Source organism: Poecilia latipinna, unplaced genomic scaffold (assembly GCF_001443285.1).
Source record: "Poecilia latipinna isolate Pla-1442-1.1 unplaced genomic scaffold, P_latipinna-1.0 Scaffold622, whole genome shotgun sequence".
NCBI lineage: Eukaryota > Metazoa > Chordata > Actinopteri > Cyprinodontiformes > Poeciliidae > Poecilia > Poecilia latipinna.
Window position 1 is genome coordinate 230,861 of NW_015113238.1, and position 13,013 is coordinate 243,873.

The 13,013-nt window shown below is 42.5% G+C and overlaps 1 protein-coding gene across 18 annotated transcripts in view; it reads left to right on the forward strand.

Moving 5' to 3' along the window:
• Positions 1–13,013, forward strand: part of ttn.2 (titin, tandem duplicate 2) — a 208,919-nt gene that overhangs the window by 149,675 nt on the left and 46,231 nt on the right. For all 18 annotated transcript variants that reach the window (XM_015043229.1, XM_015043240.1, XM_015043237.1 and 15 more), the window contains 19 exons: positions 208–507; positions 590–892; positions 1,702–1,977; positions 2,062–2,361; positions 2,688–2,990; positions 3,527–3,826; positions 3,907–4,194; positions 4,576–4,878; positions 5,511–5,813; positions 5,898–6,203; positions 6,705–6,992; positions 7,751–8,041; positions 8,816–9,103; positions 9,873–10,460; positions 11,030–11,134; positions 11,219–11,416; positions 11,545–11,841; positions 11,939–12,526; positions 12,622–12,924. In XM_015043229.1, the coding sequence (XP_014898715.1) occupies positions 208–507; positions 590–892; positions 1,702–1,977; positions 2,062–2,361; positions 2,688–2,990; positions 3,527–3,826; positions 3,907–4,194; positions 4,576–4,878; positions 5,511–5,813; positions 5,898–6,203; positions 6,705–6,992; positions 7,751–8,041; positions 8,816–9,103; positions 9,873–10,460; positions 11,030–11,134; positions 11,219–11,416; positions 11,545–11,841; positions 11,939–12,526; positions 12,622–12,924 (5,928 nt within the window). The remainder of the gene's footprint in view (positions 1–207; positions 508–589; positions 893–1,701; positions 1,978–2,061; positions 2,362–2,687; positions 2,991–3,526; positions 3,827–3,906; positions 4,195–4,575; positions 4,879–5,510; positions 5,814–5,897; positions 6,204–6,704; positions 6,993–7,750; positions 8,042–8,815; positions 9,104–9,872; positions 10,461–11,029; positions 11,135–11,218; positions 11,417–11,544; positions 11,842–11,938; positions 12,527–12,621; positions 12,925–13,013) is intronic.

Below are 13,013 nucleotides of genomic sequence, written 5' to 3' on the forward strand. Positions count from 1 at the left end.
TTTTTTTCTTTTATATGTCATGCATAGATTTAAATTTTAGCATGGTATGTTGACAACTTTACAATGGTAGTCATCATCAGCGAGTAGCTTTTTGCCCTCTAGCAGGTAGCTAGGCGGAAGGATCTTGGACATGGGATGGCACATTGCAACTTGTCTATAAAATATACCTGATCTTTATCAACTAAATTTATTTCTAACTCTATCCAGACACTCCTGGCCCAGTTGGCGGCTTGGATGCTACCGACATAACTAAGACAACCGCTCAGCTCTCATGGTTGCCTCCAGAAAATGATGGCGGCAGCCCCATTATTAATTACACTGTGGAGAAACGGGAAGTGGATAGGAAGACTTGGACCAAATGCACAGAGGACCTGAAGAAAACCAGCTTCAAGGTGACCAACATGACGCCAGGCATCGAGTACTACTTCAGAGTCATGGCGCACAACAAATACGGAATTGGAGTTCCTCAGGATTCTCCCAGATCCTATCTGGCTGTGGATCCTATAAGTGAGTATAGCCTAAAATAAATGATGTGGATTATTTTTATTTATTTAATTTTTGTCTGATAATTGCCTACCTTTAAATCAAGGTGAGCCGGACCCACCTAAGAAGATGGATGTGTTGGAGATCTCAAAGAACAGCGCCACGTTGGGCTGGCTGAAGCCCCTCAGAGACGGAGGAGCTAAGATCAACGGTTATGTTGTTGATTACCAGGAAGAGGGAGCTCCCGAGGACAAGTGGACACCTTACTCTGTCGTCAAAGACCTGACCATTGTGGTGGTTGGTCTGAAGGAAGGAACAAAGTACAAGTTCAGAGTGGCAGCAAGGAACTCGGTTGGAGTTAGCTTGGCCCGCGAGGCGGAGGGAGTGTTTGAGGTCAAGGAGCAGCTCAGTAAGTAGATCAGCTTAACTGCAAAATAACAGGTTCTTGTGAACTGTGGTTTAATTGTTATAGGGGATGTACTTTGCACATTTGTGTACTTTTGTTTGGGTTTTTGCTGCTTCTAAAAGCAACCCAAATGCTTAAATAAACCACCTAGATGTTTCTTGGCAAAAATTTATGTACTTTGGTGCCAGGAAAACAAGCCATTTCAAAACCTTCAGAATGTAATGTCACAAATCTTCAGGCACTGAGCTCCAGCACGTTTGATCAGCTGGTTTTACTGCTGTATGTTCTGTACAATGGCTGCTGGAAAACACAAGTGTTATCTGTTGACTTACTATCCAGAAGCCACTTACTGCAATCTTGTTGATTGTACAGGAGGCTCCACGTCTGCTTTTCAAAGATGTATCATTGCATTTGTTTGCAGCTATTTTCATGTATGTTTGCATACATGAAACGTGGGGGACATGGCCAGCAGCAGATTAATGGTGTAAAATTTTCAGAAATTTTACTCAAATAGGAGTAGCAGTACTTCAGAATAAAGTTACTAAAGTAAAAGTAAAAAGTACAGCGTAGTAAAAATAATTTAAGTAATTTTTTAAAAAGTTTTTGAGTTAGGGGGCGTGGCCAGCAGTTTCTCATTTTCAGATGCTCTAATCAGCTTAATCTGAAAGGAGCTCAAAATAGGCAGAACTGAGCAAACTGAAATCCCATCGTCTAAGAATGTGTCATGAACATCTTTTGTGTAGCCCGTAGCCCTATCCAAACCGGTTAAAGGAAGCATAATAGCTCACCTTTAATATTTGCTTTGCTTTCAGTGGCTCCAAAGATCATCATGCCCGACATTGTTACGGTGAGGGCCGGATCAAAAATGGTGATCGAGGGCATCGTGGCTGGTAAACCGGCTCCTTTCTGCAAGTGGAAGCAGGGCAACGAGGACGTACTGACCTCAGACCGCCTGTCGGTCGTAAAGACTCTGACAACCTGTACCCTCATCATCAAGAACGTGAGCAGAAAGGACAGCGGCTACTACAGCCTGTCGGCCGAGAACAGCACCGGCAAAGTCAACCAGATCCTCAGAGTCATCGTCCAGGGTCAGCTAAAGCACCCATCACTGCTTCTGACAACATGGCATTGACATATTAAAATTATTTCATCAATACCTCTCTGTTTCTCAGACATCCCTGGACCTCCTGGTGGCCCTCTGGAGATCTCAGAATTGGATATTGATGCTTGCACGCTGCTCTGGAACACCCCGGAGGAAGATGGCGGCAGCCACATCACCAACTACATTGTGGAGAAGTGTGACATCAGCCAGGGTGACTGGATCACCGTTTCAGCTTCCTGCACCAAGACCAGCTTCCGAATGACCAAACTTACACCTGGAAAGGAGTACTGGTTCAGGGTCCGGGCTGAGAACAAGTCCGGCATCTCTGAGCCCCTCTACTCTGAGAAGATGATTGCCAGATATCCGTTTGGTGAGTTTCGTTCATTATAAGACGGATAGGGGTTAGATGAAACATTTTTTATCCAATTAATCATTGGAATATTTGATAAATCAATTACTTGTGTAATTGTTAGCCCTCATAGTAAGTTTATGGCCAAATGGCTCAATTTACCTCAAAGCTACAATTTTGATTTTATTTCTTTGATTTATGACATCATATTGACCTCATACCTTTACCCAGGAGATTTGGTGACATAATGTTTTTTTATTGTTTCCTAGCAACACGGGTGGCTCAATTTTCCTACCTTTCCAGATGTGACGTTATGTGTTAATGTTTTTGAGTTTTTTTTCTTCTAGATCCTCCAAGTGAACCGAGAAACCTGCAGATCAACAAGGTCAACAAGGACTTTGTCATTCTGTCTTGGGAGCGTCCCAGCAGCGACGGTGGAAGCCCCATCACTGGTTTCTGCATAGAGAAGAAGGAGAGGAACAGCCTGCTGTGGGTGAAGGCTAATGAGTCTGTGGTCAAAGCCACGCAGTACACCTGCACCGGCCTCATCGAGGGCCTGGAGTACACCTTCAGGGTGTCGGCCTACAACATGGCTGGACAGGGAAAACCCTGCAAACAGACCGACTTCATCACCGCCAGAACTGCTGTTGGTAAGTACATCTGTTCTTATCTCAGTTTCTAGTTATATAAAAAAAATTTTTATAAACTATAATATTAATACAATATAAATTTGTACAAATATTTTCTCACTATAACCACTTAAATGTCTACTTTGGCAGCATAATACATTTTAACATGAAATATTCTTCCAGACTGATCATTAAGTTACTTCAGTATTGTTGATTATTTTTATGCTTATTCTTAGTAAATACAACCAATGATCTATGATCTGTTTTGAAGAAGAATCCCATTTTATGTTGGGATATTTTCAGTGGCGTGCTCAGATATTTTGGGGGTCAGGTGCTCATGAGGTAAAACAGGCACCTTAGTAAAGAGACTTCTTTAAAAGCTTGAACATCATATTGTATAAAATCAACAGCCGAATGCTGCCTTGTATGATGGAGTTGGGGCAGGGATAACCCAAAAAAGTCTGGTTTAGCTTTAGATTCATCGTTTAAAATTCATGTTGAAGAAGATCAAAACTAGACAACATTGCTGATGTGAAACCCTTCTATTTTCCTCCCAGACCCACCAGGTAAACCCGAAGCAATGGATGTGACCAAGAACTCCGTCTCATTGGTCTGGAGCCGTCCCAAACATGACGGCGGCAGCAAGCTGATTGGCTACCATGTGGAATACACTAAGCTGCCAGAGGACAAATGGACTTGCTGCAATGCCAACTGCATGAACATCCAGTCCGAGAGCTACGTGGTTCAGGGCCTGGAGGAGGGTCAGAGGTACCAGTTCAGAGTCATTGCCAAGACTGCCATCAACGTCAGCCTCCCGTCTGAGGTGTCGGATCCCATTGCTGTCATTGCTGAGAATGGTACGGTTCTGCTCAACCCGTTAAGAACAAATCAGATCCAGTGGCGGGTCATGAACTTCCTCCCTCTGTCTCCTGTACAGTTCCTCCTCGCGTTGAACTGGGCGTCAACATGAAGGGCCTCATCGTGGTAAAGGCAGGTGACAACGTCTTCCTGGACGCTGAGGTTCACGGCAAACCCCTGCCTAAGGTCAGCTGGAAGAGAGACGGTGCGCCACTGGTGATCGCAGAGGGAATGAAGACGACGCAGAAGAAACACGTTCATCTGCTGGAGCTGTACTCAGTCACCAGGAAGGAGACTGGAGACTACACCATCCTCGCTGAAAACCTGAGTGGTAGCAAGTACGCCACCATTAAGGTCAAGGTGCTGGGTAAGCTGCAGTAAAAACAGTGACTGGTGCGATTAATCAATTATTGAATGCTCCCTTTGGGTTGTGTAATTCCAATTATTTGTTCTTCATAAAGATTTTAATGTTGACACCCTTCAGAAGTGTTGTTAACTGTTTGTGGGGTCCCTTAGCTTTAAGAAGAACATTGTATCATTTTGCCTGAAGTTAATTAAATGAAATCCATGTTTAGGATTATAGAAGAAGCAAGTACAAATATTTGCAAAATGTCCCATTTTTTATCCGATTAATCGTCAGAATAATCAATAACTAAAATTATCCTTAGCTTAAGCCCTACTGAAAAGCTCAACAAGCCTTAAAAACATTCATGTTTGAAATTCAACCTTTCTTCTTCCTGCTCTGCAGACAAACCCGGCCCTCCAGCCTCAATAAAAATCTCCAAAGTGTTTGCCGACCGTGTGAAGGTTCGCTGGGAGCCTCCACTCGCAGATGGAGGATCTGAAATCACCAACTACATTATTGAGAAGCGTGAAACCAGCAGGGCCAACTGGGCGCTGGTGACCTCTAACATCCACGGCCACAACACCGACTGCTCAGTGGAAAAACTCATCGAGGGTCATGAGTACCAGTTCAGAGTGAGTGCTGAGAACCAGTATGGTGTGGGAGACGCCATCATGACTGACGCCGTAACCGCGAAGAACCCATACGGTGAGAATTAATTTTTCTATTTTTATTTGTAAAACCGTTTATCAGAATATATGAATGTCTTAATGTAAGTTTTAGTTGAACCCAGAAACACCGTTGGGGTATATATATATAAAATATATGGCAATTTTCTATACTCTTCTCCTGACTGATGCTTGTCTTTTGATTCCTTTTAAACTTTATTTTAAGTTTAAAATACTCTCTTAATAGCTCTATTTTGTTTTTTCTTACAGCATGAATACCTTTTTAAATTTCTGAACAAGTAAATATGACATTTGAACAATTTGAAACCACTTGCTCCATTCTTGTTGGTTGTGCAGGGGACTCCATTTCTGCTTTTCAAATATGTACTACTGTATAATTGCACATCTAATTTAAATTCCCTTTGGAATTTAAATTATTTTAATTGAATTTGAATTGAAAGGGTTTGTAGCCATTTTTACGTGTGAGTGTAAATGTTGAGTCGGAGGGGCGTGACCCGCAGCAGCTGTTTTGGATTTAAAGTGACGAGACACGTTTTGAATGGCCTATAAAACTATCCTAACCTGTTCTAGGAAGCATAATAGGTGTCAGTTCAGAGATGCTTGTCAACCTGGTCTTCAGTGTGACTCTCATGCCTTTATCTCTTCCATCAGATGTTCCTGGGCCATGTGAGCCACCGGTCATTACCAACATCACCAAGGACTCCATGACAGTCAGCTGGAAAGCCCCCGCCAATGACGGCAAAGCTCCCATCCTGGGTTACCTGGTGGAGAAGCGTGAGGCCACAGAGTTGACCTGGGCTAAGGTTAACCGGCGACCCGTCATCGACAGAACCATCAAGGCAGTTCAGCTGACCGAGGGCTCAGAATACGAGTTCAGAGTCATCGCCTTGAACAAGGCCGGCCTGGGCAAACCCAGCGATCCGTCCAACGCCGCTCTGGCTGTTGACCCTGTCTGTGAGTGTCTGATTAGCAGAAAAGCGTAACTGAAAATATCCCTGATGTTTGTCAGACTTCTAAGCTTTCTGTGTTATTCTTAAGATCCGCCTGGCCCACCTGCGTTCCCCAAGGTGGTGGACTCTACCAAGCATTCGATCAGCCTCAGCTGGACCAAACCAGCTTACGATGGCGGCTGTGAGATCATTGGATATCTGGTGGAGTGCAAGCGAGCCGACGCCGAGGAGTGGACCAAGTGCAATGTCCCGAAGAAACTCCAGGCCACCAAATTTGTGGTGACCAGCCTGACGGAAAACACAGAGTACCAGTTCAGAGTCACTGCCGTCAACAAGATTGGCTACAGTGAGCCCAGCGAGGTTCCTGGAAACCACACGGCCAAGGACATCCTGAGTACGTTCATCAGATGATTGTTGGCCTGTCACAATAAGCAATAAGTCCATTAATCACATGATAAATTAAAATGAGCTCTATCATTGAAAAGCCTCCATTTTGAAAAACACTGGAAACATTTAACACCCAGTACAAAGTAGTTAGTTTGCACTTGCTGACACTTTGCCTGTTTTCCCTGTCTAAGCTGAATTTGAAATGCAATTTTGGTCACAGAGACTTCATGATCCATTTGGATTCTTGTTTTGTTTTTATCTTTTGTATATTTAAAATGTTTTCCAGTCCCAGTGTTAAATATTCTTTAGAAATGAAAGGTTTTTTTTTTAAATCTTTGAGTGAGTATATTTGTGTTTACAAGCCATTATTGTTATTATATTAGTTGAAAAGGGTCTCAAAATGACAATATTATAGTTTATTGCAATGATTTCTGGGACTATTTATTGTCCAGTAAAATGGCTTAAAGACAGGGGAGCTAACATATTTTAATAATCTGCCTCTCTGCAGTTGCCCCTGAAGGTGAGCTGGATGCTGATCTGAGGAAGGCTTTGGTTCTGCGAGCCGGCATCACCATGAGGCTGTACGTCCCGCTGAGGGGACGCCCAGCGCCCAATGTGACATGGACCAAGGTGGACGCCAACCTGAAGGACAGGCAGGGACTGCTGATCAAGACGTCTGAGTGGGACACCCTGCTAATGATTGAGGACATCAACAGATATGATGCAGGCAAATATGTCCTGTCTCTGGAGAACAGCAGTGGATCCAAGAGCTACACCATCATCGTTAAAGTCCTCGGTAAGGATTTGCCTGAGTACACAGACTGCAAACAGTTAGGGTTTAATCAGAGGTGTTGCATTACAGTGAATAAATATAAACCTGGATTTGTTTTGAAGTGTTGTTAGAAAACAAAAAGAGCAGTTATAGAAACACATTTATGTTAAGCTTCAACAAATATGATTACACTACAGAAACACAACATCTTCCAAAAAACTTTTGTCTAGTTTCTAGTGCAAATATGTCACTACACTTGACATAAAACAAACTAACTTACAAATATCTTTTCAGCAAGATATAGGAATATTATATTGATTAAAAAAAGTACTAGATCTACAGGCAGATTATTTGACAAGATCAACAAGATACCTTGTTAAAAGTTAAATAATCCGCCAGTGAAACTAGAACTTTCAGCATTAAAGAGTTATTGACTGAAAACGACCTCCTATAAGTAGTTGAAAAGTTACTTGTAAGTCAGTTTTGTTTTATTTCAAGTCCAATAGAAACCAGACAAAAGTATTAGACAATATTTTGTGCTATTGTACTAGATCCCTGAAGGTGTGTTTATTTTTATCTGTCACCAAGACGTCAGATAACAGATCCTTTAATTATGGCAAGTTATAAGGAGGAGCCTTCATGAAATCAAATCAAGTGGTCATAATGTTGTGCTTGTTTAATGCATATAGCCTAATGTAAATTAAAATTACCATTTACCTTTCTATTTGTTCTTTGATATCCTGATCAGTTGACTAAAGTTTTCTGCTGCTCCTCCCCCTCAGACTCACCTGGACCACCTGCCAACCTGACTGTGAAGGAGACCTCCAGGACCCACGCCTGGATAAGCTGGGAGCCGCCGCTGATCGATGGTGGAAGTCCAGTGAAAAGCTATGTTGTGGAGAAACGTTTGGCTGAGAGGAAGGCGTGGACCTGCGTCTCCGCCGAGTGCCACAAGACCTCCTTCAGGATCACCAATCTGGAGCCGGGTCAAGCGTACTGCTTCAGAGTTCTGGCTGAAAACGCTTATGGCATCGGAGAGGGCTGCGAGACGGCAGGCAGCGTCCGGGCCTCAGGTAGCGATTTATTATATTTCAGAGAAGCGATTACAGTCGACCCTCTGAATCCCAAATTATTCAGTCAGAAACGTACATTAAAAATTTGGATGTGGAATTAACTTTAGTAATATAAAGGATAATTAAGCCATTAAAGGGGGGACGTATTATACAAAATTCACATTTTGACATTTTTATACTTCCATTTTGAACTTGTTACCTAGCAACCCCAGCGGAGTTCTGTCTATCACCTAGTAACCCAAGCTGAGCTCCATCATGATTGGTCAGCTGGTTTTACCGCTGTATGTGCTGTACAGGACGAGTGTTTTGTTGTTGGCTTACCATTCAACAACCACTTGTTGCATTCTTGTTGGCTGTGCAGGAGGTTCCACTTCTGCTTTTCAAAGATGTACCTTCTTCGGAGGTTTTTGTGTCATTTCTTTTAGCAGTTCTTGGTGCACTGCCACCACAGGCGACTGGGTGAACAGGTCTTTCAATTAGTTTGGTTCATCTGACACAGTGCAGTGTGAAAGTGAACCACATCAGCTTAATAATAAATATTAAGCTGCAATTTTTTTCCCAAATTGAGTGAGATCTACCGGTATCATGTAGAAAACACCCAAAGAGTTTGAGACTTTAATGTTCCATTCAGATCTAAAAGAAAATTCATTCATATGTCTTCACATTTGGAGGTTTCTTTGTATTCACGTTTCTTAAGAGTTATGCACTGGAACTAATATCCATTTGTTCTTATCAGAAAATACGCTTTAACCTTTTCTAAATCCACTTTTGCAGAACAACCTGGTCCAGTGACAGACTTCAGAGCCCAAAAGACCACCAAAGACTCTATCACACTGAGCTGGAAGAAACCCATCAGTGATGGAGGAAGCTTCATTACCGCTTACATCCTGGAGCAGAGCGAAGGAGAGGAGAAGTGGAAGGAGATTATGAAGGGCAAGAACACCAGTCACACCATCAGTGAGCTGGCAGACGGCAAGCAGTATTTATTCCGGGTCAAGGCCCTCAACGAGTCTGGAGAGGGACCACCAACTGAGCTCACTGCTGTTGCCAAGGACCAGTTCGGTAAGGAATCCACCTGATTAGCCTTCATGTCATACACATTTTTAAAGGGGCAGTATTATGTAAAGTTGACTTTTTGAAACTTTACATCATGTTATATTGTTATTCCCTCTTCACAAACAGCTGGAGTGTTGCCTTGGTTCATTCATTCATGTTTGAGAAATCCTTTAATCACTGTGGCAACCAATCAGCTGTGTAAAACACCTGGGTGGACATAGCCTCACCTTTGAGGTGCAGCTCCTCCTTAGTGTTACAGTTTCTGAGCTCCTCCATTCAGCTCCTTCAGACTAGCAGCAGCAGCAATTACCAAACACCTAATTGATCTCATTGTAGGAGCTGCTTCTCAGTGAAATGCTGGTAAAAACATTGTTAAAGCTTTAAAAGAGGAGAGATGTTGTGACGACTTCCTGAAGGCGGAGTGTCAGAAAAAGAAGGAGTTTCTTAAAGAAACAGAAGCCCAATTTCAAGGCGTTAAATGAAATTACCTGATAAGGCATGACAAAGTGGGAGTGGGAATCAAGCAGGCAACCCACCAATTACAGGGCGAACTCCTACCGCCGCCTTACAAAATCACTAAGTAAAATTTCTTCTGTCATGTTTGATATGAATATCATTTTTATAGTACAATCATGGTTACTTGATTGTACTCTAAAGTAGCACTATGTGACTGAAAATGCATAATACTGCCCCTTTAAATGCACTTACATGATTTTCAATGCCAAAAAATAATTTCTTATAGAAAAGTTTTTAACACCAATTGGTAACATTTCAGTGCTGCCTGACTGCAACTTGAGCAGTCTGCATGATGGTTGCTGCGTGGTGAAGGAGGGCACCACCATGCGCATCAACATCCCTGTCACTGGAGTGCCTTACCCTACCGCCACCTGGAAGAAGGGCGACATGGGACTTGGCGACACTGGCCGTATATGTGTTGAGGCTTCCCAGGGCATTACCACTCTACTGGTCAGAGACTGCCAGAGAGGAGATGCAGGTACCTACACCGTCAATGTCAGGAATAGTGCAGGCTCCAAGGACTGCAAGTTCCAGTTGAAGGTTGTCGGAAAGCCTGGAATATGCACTGGACCCATCAAGTTTGACGAGATAACTGCTGATGGCATCACCTTGGAGTGGGCACCGCCCAAAGACGATGGAGGTGCGGAGGTGTCCAATTACATCGTTGAGAAGAGGAGGACAACAGATAACAAATGGGCCACAGTGGCTTCAGCCATCCAGAAGACCACCATGAGGGTGATCAGACTCCACGATGGAATAGAGTACATCTTCAGAGTGTGTGCTGAGAATAAGTACGGCATCGGAGAGTTCCTGAGATCTGACCCAGTCATCGCCCAGCATCCTTTCAGTGAGTACAACTCTGATCTTTAGAACTTTACTTGTAAAGTCCTTTGATTTCTCTTTTTAATTACTGTAAATGTCAGTCTAGTTTTTGTAAATGGGTTGACAGGTAAGATATCTTTCATATAGTTAAAATGGATATTCTCTGATCCAGAATTGTTCGATTCTGGTTGGACTGAGGATTATTCAGTTCCAATCCAATTCTGATACATTGATTTAAATATCTGTAGATACAGACATGATCAAATCCTGAGATTAATAATTATAATAAGCCTCAGCTTGTGTTGATGCTCTTTCCATGTTATATGATATACAGTATACTTACATTTGGATCAGTGACCTCAGGGCAATATTCAGACATCAGTGTAGTCTGACAGGCAGCATTTGAATAAAAGTCAAATTAATTTGATTAATGTTGAAAGGTACAGCCTGAAAATGTAGTGTTTAAATTTTTCTGATGGCAAAAGTAATTGGTATTATGAAGTAATCTTGAAATGTTTTGTTACAGTAAGTAGGTCTTATGTTTTTATGTGTAAAGATTTTAGTGAATTAACTGATCTTTTATCTTTCCTCAAGATGTACCTGAGGCGCCAGCTCCTCCTGAGATTCTGAGCATTCGACATGAGTCAGCCATTCTGACTTGGGCTGATCCAAAAGACACCGGTGGCTCCCCAATCACCGGTAAAATACTGTTATTCATCTCTGTAAGTAAGTAATCGAGTGTCATCAGTCATGATTTATTATATCTTTTTGGGGGTTTTTCAGGGTATCACCTTGAGTTTAAGGAGAGAAACAGCCTGATGTGGAAGCGAGCTAGTAAGACTCCTTTGAGAGTAAAGGAGTGTAGAGTTACGGGTCTCGTTGAAGGACTAGAGTATGAGTTCAGGGTGATGGCTATGAATATGGCCGGCCTTGGAAAGGCAAGCAAAGTCACTGAGGCTGTTGTCGCCCTTGATCCTATTGGTGAGTCCAAACCATTTTCTTAAAGTTATATATTATACATAGGAACCTTTCTGTTTTTATTGTAAATGCCTGAATTAAATTGCAGTGGCTTTGTTTTATTTCATGTCTTTGATTTTTTTTTTTTTCAGATCCACCTGGTAAACCAGATGTGATAAATGTTACCAGGAACACAGTCACTCTAATGTGGACTGCTCCTAAATATGATGGTGGCTATAAGCTGACTGGCTACATGGTGGAGAAACTTGAGGCTGGTGGAAAGGCATGGATGAAGGCCAATCACGTGAACATCCAGAGCTGTGCTTTCACCATTACAGACCTGACAGAAGGAGCTCAGTATCAGTTTAGAATCAGGGCCAAGAATGCTGCTGGTGCTGTCAGTGTTCCTTCAGAGACAACCGAATCACTGACCTGCAAGGATGAGTATGGTATGTAGTTTAAAATTTAAGACTTATGCAACTTCAGGTTTTAAAAATCAGTTTTAAATGTACAATTATTGTTCAACATCTTCCTGTTTCTTAACAGAGCCTCCATCTATCACTCTTGACCAAGAGATGAAGGAGGTTGTGTCCGTCAAGGCAGGAGACACAATTGTCATCTCAGCTGCAAAGATTGTGGGCAAACCTCCCCCAACTGCTTTCTGGTCCAAGGGAGGTCGTGAATTCAAGAACTCTGACATTGTCACTGTAACTAGCACTCCAACCTCTTCAACCCTTTCTATCAAGTATGCAAGCCGGAAGAATACCGGAGAGTACACAATTAATGCCAGTAACCCATTTGGTATTAAGGAAGAACACATTAAAGTAAAGGTCCTAGATGTTCCTGGACCACCAGGCCCTATTGAAGTCAGTAACATTTCAGCTGAGAAGTGTACCCTGACCTGGCTCCCACCTGAAGAAGATGGAGGCTCCTCTATCAAGTCCTACATCCTTGAGAAGAGAGAGACTAGCCGCTTGCAGTGGACCAAAGTTGCAGAAAATATTATGGACTGTAGACATGTAGCCACCAAACTGATCAAAGGCAATGAGTACATCTTTAGAGTATGCGCTGTAAACCAGTATGGCACAGGAGACTCCAGCCTGTCTGGTCCGGTCAAAATGGCTGACAGCTTTGGTAAGTTTACCTTGTTTAAGAATAAAGTTAAAAAATACTGACATTGAAATGTTGGAAATATATATATTTTTTCATGGCTATTTTTTTTTTCTTAGGTCCACCAGGTCCACCCTCAGCTCCAGAGGTAGATAATGTTAGTCGGAATGCTGTTACCATTTCATGGAAGAGACCTGTACAGGACGGAGGAAGTGACATTAGAGGATATTGTGTAGAAAGGAAAGAAAGGAGAGGAATGAGATGGGTGAGAGCCTGCAAGAGGACAGTTCCTGACCTTCGCTTCAAGGTGCAAGGCCTGAGTGAGGGAGTAGAGTACGAGTTTAGAGTCACTGCTGAGAATAAAGCTGGATTTGGGCAGCCAAGTGAGCCATCACGCCCTGTAATGACCAAGGATATTGTATGTAAGTAAAGAAGACTTTGCAACCAACCTTTAAGCAAGCAGGAATATAGCATTATCAAAGAATTTATGTAAGAATTTAGAATTTCTTCT